Below are 18716 nucleotides of genomic sequence, written 5' to 3' on the forward strand. Positions count from 1 at the left end.
ATTACATTATTAGAATGTTCTGCTTTTCACTTATTTCAGTAACAATTTATATTAATGACATTTTAATTTGTGTATTTACCACACCTTCAGTTATCTAGATTATGCAATCTAATTCTAATCTACCTAATAACCCCTGCAAAACTAGTCTGACTACTTAAGTCTCCCGCAATGTTTAGCAGGCATTTAGATGTAATCTAACTAACAGAGAGTTAATCAGGTCCTCCACTTTAGATAAACTTATCCCCTATTTATGCGGAGGGTCAAACCTTTGGGACCCCTCCACAATCTCCAGAATGGAGCCCAGTCTCTCACCTCTGGATGCTGCATCGATGCTGCTGAGTGATCCACAACATCAGCTCCCACCTTCCGAGACAGCAGTGCCATCATTGTTCAGCACTAGGAGGCCTTCTAGGAAGGTGGGGGCCAGTGTTGTGGATGACTCAGCAGGGAAAAGCAGGGTCCAGGAGTAAGAGATCTCCATTTGGGAGATCGCAGGGGGTCACAGAGGTCTGATTCCCTGCAATCTGGCACATGTCTCCCATCCTGTGGATAGGAGATAAGTTTTTCTAAAGTGGAGTACCCCTTTAAGCAGCATGACATTGGTTAAAGGGGTATTCCAGGTTTATACATCTTATCCCCTATCCAAAGAATAGGGGATAAGATGTATGATCGCAGGGGTCCCACCGCTGGGGGCCTCCATGATCTCGGTGCAGCCCCACGGCTCTCCCAGGTGCTGCCTCAGAGACGGGGACAAGACATCATGACCACGCCCCCTAGTGACGTCACATCACACCCCCTCCATTCATGTCTATGGGAAGGGGCGTGACGGCCGGGGCTGCACCGAGATCGCGTGAATCCCCAGCAGTGGGACCCCTGTGATCATACATCTTATCCCTTATGCTTTGGATAATACCCCTTTAACCCCTTAAGGACACATGACGTACTGGAACATCATGTGTCTGCCCCCGATCTATAACACGGGGCCACGGCAATAGTGCATTTTTGGTCACTTTTTATATCATGAAAAAATGAATAAAAAGCGATCAATAAGTCCTATCAATGCAAAAATGGTACCGCTAAAAACGTCAGATCACGGTGCAAAAAATTAGCCCTGATACCGCCCCATACGCGCAAAAATAAAGTTATAGGGGTCAGAAGATGATAATTTTAAACGTATTAATTTTCCTGCATGTAGTTATGATTATTTCCAGAAGTACAACAAAATCAAACCTATATAAGTAGGGTATCATTTTAATCGTATGAACCTACAGAATAAAGATAAGGTGTCGATTTTACCGAAAAATGTACTACGTAGAAACGGAAGCCCCCAAAAGTTACAAAACAGCGTTTTTTTTTTTTTTCAATTTTGCCTCACAATGATTTTTTTTTTCGTTTCACCGTAGATGTTTGGGCAAAATGACTGATGTCATTACAAAGTAGAATTGGTGGCGCCAAAAATAAGCCATAATATGGAAAACAAATCTGTTTATGTTTAAAAAGAAACCCGAAAATTCTTATCCAGATCCATTGCAAGAGGGAGACCACTGATGCCCAACAGACACTACTGACTTACAGTGGGGTCCGTCAAGTTTCAGAGTAGGGTCTGTGTTCAACTGGAACAATGGGGCTACATTTTTAGCATTCTTTTCTTAGTGTTCACTGTGTAGTATAATAGACTTGCTTACCTTATTCTAAGACTCAATACAGTTACAGTGATATCAACTTTATTATATATATATTTATTTATTTATTTATTTAAAGGGAAAATGCTCTCTCAAACATTCATGGCCCAGTTGCTGCTGTATGCAGGCCATCTAGCCAGCTTATTCTTAAGAAAGGTGAGACCCACATCTATCAGACATTTCTGGCTTACCTAGTGGATATACCATAAGTGTTTGAGATGGGAATATGCCTTCAATCATTTGTTTTTGTGTCATTATCTTCTGAGAGCTATACCTTTTATTTCCTGTTCATGTAGCTGTGTGAGGGCTTGTTTTTTGTAGGGTGAACTTATGTATTTAGTGATACCATTTTAGGGTACAAAGGACATTTTGACCACTTTATATTCTACTTTCTGAGAAACTAGACAAAAACAGTCACTACAGCTTTTTTTATGCCATTCACCATGCAATATACATAACAAGATAACTTTATTTTGTGGGTCAGTATGATTACAGCTATACCAAATTCAACATCAGTGTAAAGAAAACAATGTGTATCAGTATGTCTGCTTTTTAAATGTCTATTGCTCTTAAAGTCATATTAAATAGTTACTTACATGTTAGTATTACACAAGTTTCTTATTGCTCCTGCATGCTCTTGGTGGGGAGCGACATATGATACTAAGGCTGGAGTGAACTCCTGAGGAGAGGTCAGATACTGAGGAGGATGAGACTGATGATGAAGCAGGGCTTGCTGCTGCTGCTGCTGCTGTTGTAACTGAATCTGTTGATACTGGTGAACCTGGTTACAAAAATACATTAAAGAATATATATTGTGCAGATTAAATTCCTAACATACTTTTTACATGCCAATTTTCTGATACCCCAGGCTAATTCCCTTGCTTTCCTTTGCACAGCCATACATTCAAAACTACCCACCAATATAACAAGGTCCTTATAGGGGTACTCCAGAGGTAATTGTTTTTCTATCAACTGGTGCCAGAAAGTTAAACAGATTTGTAAATTACTTCTTTTTAAAAGTCTTAATCCTTTCAGTATATATATCAGCTGCTGTATGCTGTAGATGAAGTTGTGTAGTTCTTTCCAGTATGATCACAGTGCTCTCTGCTACCACCTCTGTCCATGTCAGAAACTGTCAAAAGCAGGAGCAAATCCTCATAGCAAACTCCTCCTGCTCAGATAGTTCTTCACATGAACATATGTGGCAGCAGAGAGCACTGTGGTCAGACAAATCTATCAATAAAATATGTAGAACTGCAATAACAAAAAAAAATCATGAAAAATGAATAATATGAAAACTTTATTACTCAATGCACAGTTTATAATCCAATAAACTCAATAAAAAGGAGTTGATCCAAAGCACCAGAAAAGATAAAGTAGGAGGGTATCTTACAATAAAAGAAGCAAAAGGTCAACTAAAAATAAATGCAAGTTGTAGGCATAATAACGCAAAAAACTCCAAAATATCCAAATAAAAGGCAGTACACAGGATGTAAAGCAAATGCATATACCAAGCAAAGAATAGAAAAGCCCATGTAGTAAGACCTATGGACTGCAGACAAAACAAGTGATAACAGACTCAAATTCTACTACAGAAAAATAAAGTGCAAGTGCAATGAATGATACCTGATGAGCCTTTCACATAAAGATTTGTCATTTTGATTGATTTTATTGGATTATATACTTTGCATGGACTTATAAAGATTTCAGTTTATATATTTTTCATGATTTCTGATCACTGTTCTGCATATTTTATTGATAGGTTTTTGTTCACACAGCTATTATTAAATAGATTATCCAAATAAAAAATAAAAACAATTATGGTCTACCCTTCGAATAGGCCAAAAATAATAAATCAGTAGCGTGTGCTCGGAGTCAGACTATGTAATATTATTCGCCTATTCTGGGGAAGACCGTCAGTTTCTAAAGTTTGCTTCATCTTTTGGTTGATGATCAGCTGCAATGCATGGTACTGTTGCCCTCCTGTTAAAGTACCTTGCCCCACTAGTATGGCCACTGCAAGTACAGGCTGAGGTAAACTCTGAGGGGGCTGCTGTGCTCGCATGAGCACCAAGCCCCCTTTAAACAGTTTATCAATGGGGTTTCTGGAAGTAAGTCCCCTGCCAATCTAATACTGATCACCTGTACTGTGGATAAGGCTGAAGAGCCCATATAAATCGAAAGACTGGCTCCATGCACCCACAACAAAGGGGAGATTACAGAAAAAGGATGCATATATCTCCCACAGAGAAATCGCAACTTTCAATATTAAGAAATTTCAGTGTCTGATAAAAACTCACATTTTTAATAAGCTCCTAAATGGAATGCACTATTTAATTTCATCTTATGAACCGTCCATTGAAACACTTTTGCAATTGGATAAGACCTCAGCAGGGTTGGCATTGATGTTGCTTCCACCTCCCAACTTTACCAACTGGGGGCTGGTTGGGAATTCATACCTTGGGTCCCACAGGTCAGTTGTTTGTGCCTAAACATGGTAATAATATACTTCTCCATTTTCCAGAAATTGACACATTCACAAGATCTCCCTGTTTTCCCCCACTACTAACTTACTGTGTAAGGTCATGCCCCTTCCTGAACAGTGGATGTCAGAATGAGTGAGCTGCAGATCAAATGGATTTGTGAGCTATATAAAGAAGCTAGACCCATAAAACATACATGTAAAGAATCTAGTGAGTAACATATATGAGCATTATTTTGTTTTCTGTGATATGACAGGTACAGTTTTAGCAATATATTAAAACTTCTCTGAGCTCTTAGATCCTCATGTACAGTTCATCTGTAAAGCCTTTGTGCTACATATCTCTCCCTTCCTTCTAATTTCCTAGTAATCACAGTCTATCATGTTCCAATTATATCCCAGTCCTAGTCAGGTTACCTAAATGCCTGCTAGCTTACAGTGCACTCACCAGCCCTGTCAAAGACACTGTCTGCTTGAATCAGTACAAAAAACAAAGTTGCAACAGCACTCTAGGTCAAAAAATGGAAGCTCTTAGCGCACTTTTTGATCAAAATGTGTCCAAAATGTGTGATCAAAAAGTGCGCTAAGAGCCTCCATTTTTTGACCTAGAGTGCTGTTGCAACTTTCTTCTTTGTACATTTTGTATTTGCCACAGCAGCGGGCACCTGTGTATTAGGTTGTTGTGCTGGCCATTTTTCCTTTGCTTGAATCAGTGTTGATTCTCCTTGTCCTGTATCCCATACTGAAGTGAATTGACAGCCTACAAATGAATTAAACTAATAAACAGCAAAGCACACTTATATAATCCTAAAGCCCGCTGAATGTAGTTACACAAACAATAGTAAATCACTGATGTTCTACGGACTTACCATGGCTGGATACTGAGGTGTGATATGTTGTTGCTGGTATATGGAGTGCATCAAATATTGTTGCTGAAGAAATTGTTGCTGAAATGCTTGTTGGTACTGTATACAACAAAGACATATGGTTTATTTACTCTTTACTGCTAACATAAGGACACTATATGCTTAATAGCAGCATCAAGTAAATCCTATCTATAGGGAAACAAAGTTTAGGTGGTTTATAACCTATAGCACAGGACACTGCCCTGGCTGATGAATGCCCAGTGGGCACCTGACTTCTTATTAGCTTTTGTAGGAGTCATTAATACTTCCAATTCTCTGTTAAGTCTGTTAAGATTAAACATTCCTATGGTCATACTGTTATCTTCCCCATCACCTATGTACTGATATTAGCAATTTGAGCAGTCAAAGCCACGTCCAGGAAACAACACAAGTTCTAAGTCTTATATAAGAGAAATGTATCCTGAACACTACTAATTCTAAACTGACACATTTTGACTACAATCTTCTGTTTACCTTCACAATACGCTAATGTTATCAATATGTGACCCAATAAAAGTTAAGAGCAATCACAGTCAATTCACAAGTCTGAAAACGACTCTGTCATTGCATAATCTCATAATAGCCAATGTCTGCTGGGCCACAGGCAGAATACCAGCTGCTGTAAGTAATAGCCCATATTCTGCTAAAGGCTTGCAGGGCAATAGCAGTAATCTGATCGTCCTACCAGCTTATCCTACTCTGTTAACCAATCTCTCTGTTCACACAGTTTCAGAGAATAGATACATATCAGGGAATTGCTGTAAATGCAGTTGCATTATTTTTTTTTTTTTATTTGTCTAGGACAGTATTTCCTAACCAGGGTGCCTCCAGCTGTTGCAAAACTACAACCCCCAGCATGCAAGACAGCCTTTGGCTGCCCAGGCAAGCTAGGAGTTGTAGTTTTTTAACAGCTGGAGGCCCCCTGATTGGTAAATAAGAGTCTAGGATAACCTTACAGTCTGGGGGTAGGGACACACTTTGCATATACCAATTGTACAAGTTCTCCCACTTAAAATGATCGCAGTCGCGATGCGGTGGGGGCGGTGCGGTGGGTGGGGCATTATCGGCTTATCGGCAAGTTAATTGCCGATACCGATAATGCCCAAAATCGTGATTATCGGTCGATAATATCGCCCATACCGATAATCGGTCGATCCCTAATTTTCATCATAGATATACCTCAACTATGAGAGACATAATGAAAAAAAAAATCCATAAAGTCACATTGTCTGATATTTCAAGAATTTATTTGCAAATTATGGTGGAAAATAAGTATTTGGTCAATAACAAAAGTTAATCTCAATACTTTGTTATATACCCTTTGTTGGCAATGACAGAGGTCAAACATTTTCTGTAAGTCTTCACAAGGTTTTCACACACTGTTGCTGGTATTTTGGTCCATTCCTCCATGCAGATCTCCTCTAGAGCAGTGATGTTTTGGGGCTGTTGCTGGGCAACACGGACTTTCAACTCCCTCCAAAGGTTTTCTATGGGATTGAGATCTGGAGACTGGCTAGGCCACTCTTACGAAGCCACTTCTTTGTTGCATGGACTGTGTGTTTGGGATCATTGTCATGCTGAAAGACCCAGCCACGTTTCATCTTCAATGCTCTTGCAGATGGAAGAAGATTTTCACTCAAAATCTCACGATACATGGCCCCATTCTTTCTTTCCTTTACATGGATCAGTCGTCCTGGTCCCTTGGCAGAAAAACAGCCCCAAAGTATGATGTTTCCACCCCCATGCTTCACAGTAGGTATGGTGTTCTTTGGATGCAACTCAGCATTCTTTCTCCTCCAAACATGATGCGTTGAATTTTTACCAAAAAGTTCTACTTTGGTTTCATCTGACCATATGACATTCTCCCAATACTCTTCTAGATTATCCTAATGCTCTCTAGCAAACTTCAGATGGGCCCAGGCATGTACTGGCTTAAGCAGGGGGACACGTCTGGCACTGTATGACTTGAGTCCCTGGCTGCATAGTGTGTTACTGATGGTAGCCTTTGTTACTTTGGTCCCAGCTCTCTGCAGGTCATTCACTAAGTTCCCCCATGTGGTTCTGGGATTTTTGCTCACCATTCTTGTGATCATTCTGACACCAGGGGGTGAGATCTTGTGTAGAGCCCCAGATCGAGGGAGATTATCAGTGGTCTTGTATGTCTTCCATTTTCTAATAATTGCTCCCACAGTTGATTTCTTCACACCAAGCTGCTTGCCTATTGCAGATTCAGTCTTCCCAGCCTGATGGAGGTCTACAATTTTGTTTCTGGTGTCCTTTGACAGCTCTTTGGTCTTGGCCATAGTGGAGTTTGCAGAGTGACTGTTTGAGGTTGTGGACAGGTGTCTTTTATACTGATAACAAGTTCAAAGAGGTGCTATTAATACAGGTAACGAGTGGAGGAAAGAGGAGACAAGCTCCTGGCGCCGGCTCCAGCGTTCTGAACCGTTTGTTCCAAACACTGAGCAGCGGAGTACCCCTTTAAAGAAGTTCCAGGTCTGTGAGAGCCAGAAATCTTGCTTGTTTGTAGGTGACCAAATACTTATTTTCCACCATAATTTGCTAATAAATTCTTTGAAAATCAGACAATGTGATTTTATGGATTTTTTTTTCTCATTATGTCTCTCATAGTTGAGGTATACCTATGATGAAAATTAAAGGCCTTTCATCTTTTTAAGTGGGAGAACTTGCACAATTGGTGGCTGACTAAATACTTTTTTGCACCACTGTGGATCTATTCCAGAAAATGTGCAGTGTTTCTGCAACAAAACAGATCAACGAATTTGAAATAAAGTACAGATCTGCTGCAGATCAGTTTCAGAAAATTGTCAGCACATCTTCACAAGTGGAAGCAACTATTTTGGTGTCAGAATTTACACTAGAGATTAAATCAGACCTGCTTCATGTAGGTGTCCTGGAGCAGTTGCTGTTGCTGCAATTGATGTAGCTGCTGTAACCTCCAGTCTCCTGGCTGAAGTTGCTGTAAAACTCTGTGCTGCTGTGAGGACTGCTGGCTACTTTCCTGGCCCAACAGTGTGCTGGACCCATTGCCAGGTCGCAGAGTTGGGTTATCTGTAGCTGCTGCAATGAGATATAACTTTTTGTTAATGAGGGACTTAATATCATTTTTTATCATCTCACTGGAAGAACAAATCCCCATACCATTGTGAATCAGCTGACTTGGAGCATTCTGTGTTGCCATCTTAACAGGGGTTGCAGCATTCTGAATATTGAGCACCTTAGACTGGGCTGCACTGGAAAATGCCTTTGGTCTCTGTCTTGGAGCAATGGATGTTTCCGTGGGCCCAAGGGAATCCGTTATTCTGTAACATAAAACGATAAAAAAAAAAATTCGCTAAATTCTCTTTCATTTGGGAAATCTTCCTAAATAGCCTAAACAGCAGAGAGCTATTAGATACCAGACTATATAAAACTCAATGGGTTGTTAAATAGCAAGTAACATGCCAGCAGAAATCTTATAATTGATTTCCTAAAAAAATAATTAGTAAACTGCATTATATTAGGCTGTATTTACACAGTGCATTTTACTTTAGGTACCATTGCACTACCACCACATTTTTCTCATGTTTTTATGGTAACTGATTTATGGTAAAAGTTGTGCAATTTTACAGTGATTTGCATAATTGTCATAAAATCTATTTTTACTTAAAAAGGGTACTCCAGCGAAAAACATCTTATCTCCGGCGCTGAACCCCGGTCATCTGTGCATGGCGTGAACTCTGCTCCATGCTGGATGACTGGCAACTACAGCCACCACGCTCCATCCATTCATGTATATGGGAGGAGATGTGACCTCTACATACCAGCAGTCACGCCCCCTCCCATAGACATGAATGGAGGGGGTCCTGTTGTGAAGTCACCAACACAGAAGCTCCAAGCTTCCGTGTTCCTGCCGCCGCCCCGGCGATGTCGGGCCGGTGATCGCGGGGGTCTTCAGCTGCATGACCCCCGTGATCAGACATTTTATCCCCTATCCTTTGGATAGGGGATAAGATGTTTTTTCAACAGCGTACCCCTTTAAAGGGTGCGAACATTTGAGCTGTGTTCCCACGTGCAAGTTTTTTGCTGTATTTCTTTGTTTGCAATGTTGACATGGGCTTGTAATTGGCATTACCTGGCTTAATTGCAGATGTTTTTTTGCCATAAGCAATCTGACAGGTTCCTTAAATGAAAATGGTCATCCCGTCATCAAATTCACCCGGTGGCCCGCCTCCAGTGCGCAATTTGCCGAAGAAAGAAGCGGACCTTCAGACGGACACCACTCCGGGCTGTAGGTACGCATGTTATTCAGAGACCCCACATCAGTCTCCTGTTCACCCACACTATAACCCAGTGTATTGGGTGACCGTTTTCATTTAAAGGTAACCCGTTAACAGATTTTCACCAGATATAACACGTGGCAACGCATACATACATGGTAAAATCTTCTTCCTCACCATCCCCAGGAGACGTTTCAGCCCTCAGGGAGTTAAAAAGTGTTCCCTGCCAGCCCTGCATGTAGTCCCTGGGACAGGGAGCTGTACTCACCTAGTCCCATCTTCTCCGGCTGTAATCACGCTCCCTCAGCATGATTGACAGCCCGGCCATGGCCTTCAACATCGCTCTGCTCCATCTCCTTATGGAGCAGAGCAGCACCTCAGGCTGTAAATCAGGAGGCGTAATTACAGCCAAAGAACGGGGGATTATAGCTCCTCACCAGGGGACTACTTATGAGGCCGGAAACATTTTCTAACCTCATATCCTCACCGGGAATGTCTCCCCTGGGACTGTGAAGAAGATTTTACCATATAAAACACGATGCCAAGAATAAAATTTCATGACGGGTGCAATAATTATTAAAAACTAAAAATTTCTCAAGCTTTATCAGATCACATGGGTACTACATGAACCATATATGAGGAAATTGGATTCTCTTATTTGGGGTGGGGGTGGAAGAGATGACAGACAGGACGCTAGGATGTGTCTGTCTTCCTGGCATTTTCTATATAAAGATTGTTGAGAAATACATGTAACGGGAAATGCTTTTCTTTAAATTTCTGCTTCCTACTAAACACAACATGGACATTTGCAGAGTTATATTTTGTGAAGAGCTAAACAGGACAGTTACAGAGGTGCATGGGGCATGCACTACACCAGGTAGGTCTTGGATTACATATGGGGGATTTTGGTATAACATACCACACAAATCAGGCAGAAACAAATATATCGGATTCTGTATAGAGGTATTCTCTCCTAGAGTACACCAGGTATGTGAGAGCGTAATACTGACTGAGGTAACATTTTGGTTTTCTAAACCACAAAAAAAAAAAAATTGCATATGCAAGAGAAAAAAAAAAACGCTTTGGCCCTTTTCAATATGTGTGAAAAAAAAAAAAAACCTGAAGAGATTTTCCCATGAAAACCAATCAGAGCTCGATAAGTAAATGTGATTGGTTGTTGTGGGCAGGGCCTATGTATGAATCATTCCAAAAGGTACAATAGGCAAAGGCGCCAATAATCCCTGGTTAGAAACTACTAGGAAAAAAGAACAGATTTTATATTTCTTAAGGATCACAAAACATCTACATTTTGCAGACAACTATAGATCCGTATGGTCTGTAACATGGTGCACTATGATTTATGGGACCACAGCTGAACATTCACATGCCTGAGATTCTGTACAGAGGCTCACAGATTGGTAATGAAGACAGTGACACATTGTACTACATGACAATACATAGTTTTTCTGCCCTAAAAACATTACTGTGTGCATGAGCCCTAAGCTACATCCAGTAACCATATCCATGCATCGGAAATAAATCAACTCCATTTAGCTTTGGCTTTATACGCAAGAGACACACCTATTTGCTACCACAAGGTGGTGCTGTTGTTGCACTAATAATTTACTCTGTATTGCCAACAATACAAAGCATTAGGGTATTTTGGGTTGCCAAGGCATACAGTATATAAAAATTATTGTTCGCTATACAGCAGTGTCTATTAAATAGGCACTGTCATTGGAACAAACTTTGCATATATCAATAGTACAAGCAAATATAGGAAACTTTGTAAAATATCTTCTTTCTCCTGTTATCAAACTTCTTCCCTCTCTGAAAACTTAAAGGAGTTATCCTAAGATCAAAAGTTTTACCCTATCCACAAAAATTTGGGGGTACCAGCAAACAGATCATGAGAACAAAGGTCAATTGTTCCCTGAATTAGCAGCACACATGCAAGGAAGGGGTCTATTCTTTCTCTATGGGGCTTCCAAACATTCATAGGAACTAAATTTATAGTAGGGCTGCATGATATATTTAGCATTCGAATGGCGATAATTGCAGATTGTGATATAACAATTCGGCCTTTTGCAAAGTTTTGCTATTATCTAACTGGGAGGAGAAACAGGCATGCCGGAGGGTCCAGGCCGCACACACAGGAGCCGAATCAGAGGAAACACAGGAGCAGAGTCGGGCTCCGGCGGTGACTGTATGCTATGCTCCCCTGCATGCTATGCTGACCCATCGCCAAACCGGTCATGGTGGAGGATGTTGCAGGCAGAACGTTCTCCACGGCGTCTCCAGACTGTCACATGTGATCAGTGTGAACCTGCTTTCATCTGTGAAGAGCACAGGGCGCCAGTGGCAAATTTGTCAATCTTGGTGTTCTCTGGTAAATGCCAAACATCCTGCACGGTGTTAGGCTGTAAGCACAACCCCCACCTGTGGACGTCGGGCCCTCATACCACCCTCATGGAGTCTGCTTCTGACCATTTGAGTTGACACATGCACATTTGTGGCCTGCTGGTGGTCATTTTGCAGGGCTCTGGCAGTGCTCCTCCTCCTGCTCCTCCTTGCACAAAGGCAGAGGTAGCGGTCCTGCTGCTGGGTTTGTTTTTTGAGCAGTGTATGTTCAGTCAATGAATATGAAATTGGGGGAATTGGCTTTACGAAATAGGGGGATTGGACATTAAAGATATTATTTTATTATTGTTATATCGCAATCGCATATCGAAATCACAATATTTACCTACATAATCGCAATCGCACATTTTCCCCATATTGTGCAGCCCTAGTTTATAAGCAAGTAGAAAGGTATCAGTGGTTAACTGTAGAAGGGTGTAAATACTCAAAGCAATGAGAATTAAGAACAGGAAAAAGTCCTCAAAGTGATTCTAAAAGATAGTCATAAGTGAAGAATAAGAGATTGGAGAGTTAAGTAATATTCCTGCCACAGTGTCCTTCTGGTTAGGAGAGAATTTATATATGTAATATATATCAATATAAAAAATACATACAGTTTTAGTATCCCCCCAACCGTATACAGGATCAATTATTCTCAAAAGTGCAAGTGTGCTCATTTATAGTTACACAATATGATATTGACGTAATGTTAATAATAATGTTTATGCTAATAGAAAATAAAAAAAATAAAGAAAAAGCAGCCTTTCCAAGTAGTAATAAGAATTAAATGTGCAGAATTTTGTAATGATGACTAATCCTGTAATGTAATACTCAATGTGAAACAATAAATACGTTTTTTTGTTGTTTTTTTTATTTAGAATAAATTGGATTCCTGTTGGTTAAACGAGTAGGTGCTTTAACACTGCTTACCCCTCCAGTGGTCCTGATGTCCTAGGTCTGGTGTTCCGTTTAATACTCAGCTTCAGAGGTGGATACTTGTAATTTTTTTTACGTAAATACAAAATTTCATATTTTATTTATCTATTTTTTATTGATTTTACTTTTATCTCCTAACCAGATGGGCCCTGTGGCAGGGATATTGTACTGTATAATAGGGACAGACATCACAGGTACAGACATCACAGGTAGGTTCCACTAATAAGAGCCATTACATCTCACAAAGGCTTCTTCTGGCTCTCTGAATGTGATGTGGCATCGGCACGGCTGATATAACCCAAGCGCATTGGTTTTAATGATCTCTCTGTAGAAGTAACCTATGGCAATCTCCGCCATCTTTAGGTACTTGAACCACCTCCAATCCTGCAAACATCTGCGCTAATTGATTTCCATCGTGTGTAGTCCTTACATGATCTATAAGTCGGGGACAGCCATGTCCCATTCTTATAGACCGCAGATGTTCCTGGATACTAGTATATAGGCAACAAATGGATTTTCCTATATAATAGAAACACAGGAACAATAGATCATATGTTCCCATGTTAGTGTTATTTACTGTTACCTTTATCATATGTAAAGTGCCCTCGGACCAAGAGCACTATATTCATAAATAATAATCATATAAACAACAAATTTGGTTTTGCAGGTCATGAAGTGAGATACTCTCCATTCTATACCTCCTATTCTACAGAACTTTGCTTTACTATTATATCTGCACATAGAACACTGCCTACACTTGAAGTTCCCTAAAGGGGGCACCTTATCCAACCATGTCCTGGCCTTGTCTTTCAACCTAGTACAACTAAGCTGAGTTGATGTGCCAGTAGTAGCGGCGGTAGGCTGATTGAATAGTGCGGTCCATTGGGGAACGTTGAAAAGAGAACACAAAACATTTTGTTTTTTTGGAATAATCCTATTTCTTATACAAAAGTTCATTCTGGGGCAGACTACATGCTTTTTCAAGAGCTTCACTTATAATGGTGGGAGGGTACCCTCTCTGAATCAGCCATCCGGTCAAGTCTTTGAGCTTGGGTATCAAATTGAGAATCATCATTATTCAGCCGTCTCGAGTGGACAAACTGCCCGAAAGTTCTTGATGTAAAAAAAGGGGGGGGGGGGGGGGTGAAAGCTGTCAAAATGCAATAAGGCATTGGTGGTTGTCTTTTTTTCTAAAACCAATAGTGACCATATCTCCATTCACAACCTCCACTTTCACATCAAGAAACTCAAGGGACTGCCCGTCAAGAACTGAAGTAAACTGCATGTAAATTTTCAAATCTTTATTTAAGTTATTAACAAATTTTGTGAACTGCAATGGGGACCCAGACCAAATAATAAAAATATCATCCATATAATGAAGGAACATTACAATTTTGTTATCAAAGGGATTTGAAGCCGAAAAAAAGTATTTTAAAACTAATTTACTATATAGTTACCTCGTTTTTATCTGAGTCTTTTTAGAGGCAGCCTCACTTGCGGTCAGTGGTTCTGGAAGAGCTTGAGGAATTGTAGAATTCTGTAAAATATTTGAAAAAGTTTAGATTTATAACCATTAACTGTAGTTTGTAAAGAAAAGTTAATTACGTTCAGATGTGATAAGGCTTGAATAGGCAATACAGTGACACTAGTTTACATTATATATATATTGGGCCATTTTTGGCTCTATACACCACCAAAATGGATTTGAAACACCAAAAGACCCGGAAGACCAAGGAAAACAGTGGAGGAGGACCGAAGAATTCTTTCCCTGGTGAAGAAAACCCCCTTCACAACAGTTGGCCAGATCAAGAACACTCTCCAGGAGGTAGGCCTATGTGAGTCAACAATCAAGAGAAGACTTCACCAGAGTGAATACAGAGGGTTCACCACAAGATGGAAACCATTGGTGAGCCTCAAAAACAGGAAGGCCAGATCAGAGTTTGCCAAACGACATCTAAAGAAGCCTTCACAGTTCTGGAACAACATTCTATGGCTAGATGAGACCAAGATCAACTTGTACCAGAGTGATGGGAAGAGAAGAGTATGGAGAAGGAAGAACTGCTCATGATCCTAAGCATACCATCTCATCAGTGATGCATGGTGGTGGTAGTGTCATAGGGGGTTGATTGCTCAAGCCTGTAGCTCAGGCTTGGAGCAATCAAAGGCCGATCGGACACGACGGAGCAAGGTAAGGGGAGCTCCGCTCGCATCCTAGCTGATCGGGACCTCGCAATTTTATCGCGATAGTCCCGATAAGCCCGACTGAGCTTGTCGGGAAGCTTTGACTTTTGTTTTAGAGGCAGCGATTAAAGTTGTTAATCGCCGCGTCTGAAGGGGTTAATAGCGCGTGGCACAACGATCTGTGCCGCATGCTATTAGCCCAGGGTCCCGGCTAGCATAACCTGCCGGGAACGACCCGATATGATGCGGGGTCACAGCGTTACCCCGTTTTAAATACCGTGCGCAGGGCGTACAGGTACACCCTGCGTCCTTAAGAGGTTGAGACTAGGTATACATCGCAAGTACGTACTGGAGTTCCAGTGAACCATTTTTCTGATTACGTGAGCACAAACAACTTCACTAGATGCTGAGCCTGCCGCACCAATCCAAAATGAACGACCGGACAGACCTGTGGGGTCACCACCCAAGGATTTGACTAATACACGTAAGTATTTGACAAAGAAACTGTTGTGAGAGAAATACCATCAACAATAGTAACGGACTATCCAGACAAGACCCTGCTCATGCTGCTGATAACTGATGAAGGACCCCCACCGGACACCGCATATGAAAAGTGGGGAAATGACGTATCCCTACTACTTGTTCTGGCAAAAGATGTTTTAGTGTGATTCAAACATAACACAAAGCTGGTGCACCTTTAAAAACTGCCCTTTGACCGTCTTACAGGTGAACTCACCTGGTCTCAAGAACCCACAGTAACCGAGAAATAGTGCCGCTTTCAAGGTCAGACTATTGTTGAGGGCAAAGGGGGATCTATCAAGAACATTGGACAACTGTCTAAACAAATCTCCTGACAAAGGTCTGCTTGGTGGGACACTTACAAACCTGACCCTTCTGAACCCTTTTAACGCCGCTTTGACAGCATTGGATGAGACAATAGATACCCTAACAGGATGCGAAAAATAAAACAGAAAATGTTGTATACCTACTCAGTAAATCTTTTTACTGTTAAAGGCTAGTTAAAGTGAAGAGTGGCAAAACCCGATAAAAGCTAACAGGAAAGAGATGGAATATGGGTCTCCCACTGGATATTTTTATTTTTTTAATGTACAACAGGCTGTCTTGTACACTCTTTGTGTGTTAACAGATAAAGAACTGTTAATCAGATCCCTGGCTACCATTAAATGCTGATTTTGTCCATGACAAGAGCTCAATAGATTGGAACTGGAACCACTGCCACGTCAGCTTCTGGCATGACTCTTTTTTTTTTCATTAACTTTTTTATAAGTAGTTTTATAATTCTGCATAAGCATTAATGTTATTTTGTTCCAGGAATGTATCTAACCCTGTTTTAAAGCTGTTAATTGTTCCTGCTGTGACCAGTTCCTGAGGAACGGTCTACCTCAGGAACTGGTCACAGCAGGAACAATTAACAGCTTTAAAACAGGGTTAGATACATTCCTGGAACAAAATAACATTAATGCTTATGCAGAATTATAAAACTACATCCCTTTCCCTTATCCCCTTACACCCTTCACTTCAATTCCCTGGTTGGACTTGATGGACGTATGTCTTTTTTCAACCAAACTATGTAACTATATAGAACTAAACATTGTCACCAACCTGAAGCCATGTCAAGTTGTAATCGAATTGTAGACATGACAGGCCTCGCCGAGAACGGAGCAACATATCCAACCATCATGACCATGAGACCCAATCAATATATATCATAAGATTGTCTCCAACCTGAAGCCGTGTCAGGTTGTAACCGCAATTGACCTGTGGACGTGACAGGCCTAGCCAAAAACAAAACCCCATATCCAGCAATCATGACCATGAGACTCAATATACACACATATTATATACACATATACACACACACACACACACACATACATATATATATATAACTAATAACATCGTCGACAACCTGAAGCCATGTCCGCTTGCTACCGAGATAGACCTGTGGACGTGATGGCCTCGCTGAAAAATAGAGCCACGTGTCTATCAATCCTGACCATGAGACTCAACCAATGTATATATTGATAATATCGTCCTCAACCCAAATCCATGTCAGGTTTTAACTGTAATTGATCTGTGGACGTGACAGGAAAAAGAAGCCAAATATCCAGCAATCATGACCACAAGACTCTAACAATTCATATATAACTAATAATATCATCGTCAACCTGAAGCCATGACAGGTTGTAATGATTGATCTGTAGACGTGACAAGTCTCAACAGAAAATAAAGCTATGTCCCTGTATGCCCAACCCAAATGCTAAATAAACAAGCTGACCCACCAAATAAAACACTTAAAACATGTGCCCAGACTAAATGCTATAACGTGTCCAGACTAACGCTACAAACGTATGCAGGGAATACTACTAACATATGCACCAGACGCTTAACGTATGCACAGAACAAATTTGATATACGTGCGCAGGCTAACACAATGCCATGAGACGCATGCGCAGTGTCAACAAAATGAATATATAGTATAAACACCATGAAACGTAAGCACAGTAAAACACCATGAAACGTATATACCGTATAAGGATATGAATGTGTATCGTGTATAGACGCTATGTACTAGGGATTGACCGATTATCGGTTTGGCCGATTATCAGCCAATATTCACAATTTTGGACGTTATCGGTATCAACAACTACCTAACTATTACCAAACTATGACTGTATGCACAGAACTAACTACATGAGCATATGCACAGAACAAGTATATCAGCATATGCACTGAACTACTATATAAGCGTATGCACAGAATGAACTATATGAGCGTATGCCAGAGCGAACTATGACTGTGCACGAAACCAACCATATGAGTGTATTCACAGAACAAACTATATGGGTGTATGCACAGAACGAACTATGAGCGTATGCACGGAACCAACTATATGAATGTATGCACAGCATAACTATATGAGCGTTAGCACAGAATAAACTATATGGTAGTATTCACTGAACAAACTTGATAAGCGTATGCACAGAACAAACTATGAGCGTATAGGCATATGCACGGAACCAACTGTATGAGCGCATGCACAGGACAAACTATATGAGTGTATGCATAGAATAACTATAAGAGCATATGCATAGAACAGACTATGTGAGTGTATGCACAGAACTGTAAGAGTGCGTGCACCAAACAATATGAGCATGCACAGAACAAACTATGAGCGTATGATCATATGCACCGAACAACCTATATGCGCGTATTCACCAAAAATCTATAGGGTATGTACTGAATAACTATATGAGTGAGTGATCTGAGCGTATGAGCATATGCATGAAACCAACTATATGAGCGTATGCACAGAACAAACTACAGGCACGTATGCACAAAAACGATGTAAACGTATGAGCATATGTGCAGAACAAACTAAATGAGCATATGCACAAAACAACTATATGAGCGTATGCACAGAGCGAACTATATGAGTGTATGCTTTGAATAAACTATATGCATATGTGAACAGAACAACTATAAGAGCGTAAGCATAGAAATAACAACTATATGAGTGTATGCACAAAACAAACTATATGAGCGTATGTCCAGAACAAACTATTTGAACGTATGCACAGAACAAACTATATGAGCGTATACACCGAACAACTTTATAAGCGTATGCATAGAACAAACTATCTGAGCAAACGCATAAAACAAACAATGTGAGCGTACGAGTGTATGCACAAAACTATATGAGCATATGCACAGAACAAACTATATGAGCGTATGCACAGAACAAACAACTATGAGTGTATGCACAGAACAACTATATGAGCGTATGTACAGAACAAACTTGATGAGCGTATGTACAGAACAAACTTGA

The 18716-nt window shown here is 40.5% G+C and overlaps 1 protein-coding gene across 5 annotated transcripts in view; it reads right to left on the reverse strand.

Annotated features, from left to right (window-relative positions):
- Positions 1 to 18716, reverse strand: part of BMP2K (BMP2 inducible kinase) — a 213696-nt gene that overhangs the window by 47925 nt on the left and 147055 nt on the right. For all 5 annotated transcript variants that reach the window (XM_056568953.1, XM_056568951.1, XM_056568952.1 and 2 more), the window contains 5 exons: positions 14143 to 14222; positions 8232 to 8392; positions 7966 to 8150; positions 5034 to 5129; positions 2279 to 2463 (listed from right to left, as the gene is read on the reverse strand). In XM_056568953.1, coding sequence (XP_056424928.1) covers positions 2279 to 2463; positions 5034 to 5129; positions 7966 to 8150; positions 8232 to 8392; positions 14143 to 14222 — 707 coding nt within the window. The remainder of the gene's footprint in view (positions 1 to 2278; positions 2464 to 5033; positions 5130 to 7965; positions 8151 to 8231; positions 8393 to 14142; positions 14223 to 18716) is intronic.

Source organism: Hyla sarda, chromosome 1, assembly GCF_029499605.1.
Source record: "Hyla sarda isolate aHylSar1 chromosome 1, aHylSar1.hap1, whole genome shotgun sequence".
Lineage (NCBI taxonomy): Eukaryota > Metazoa > Chordata > Amphibia > Anura > Hylidae > Hyla > Hyla sarda.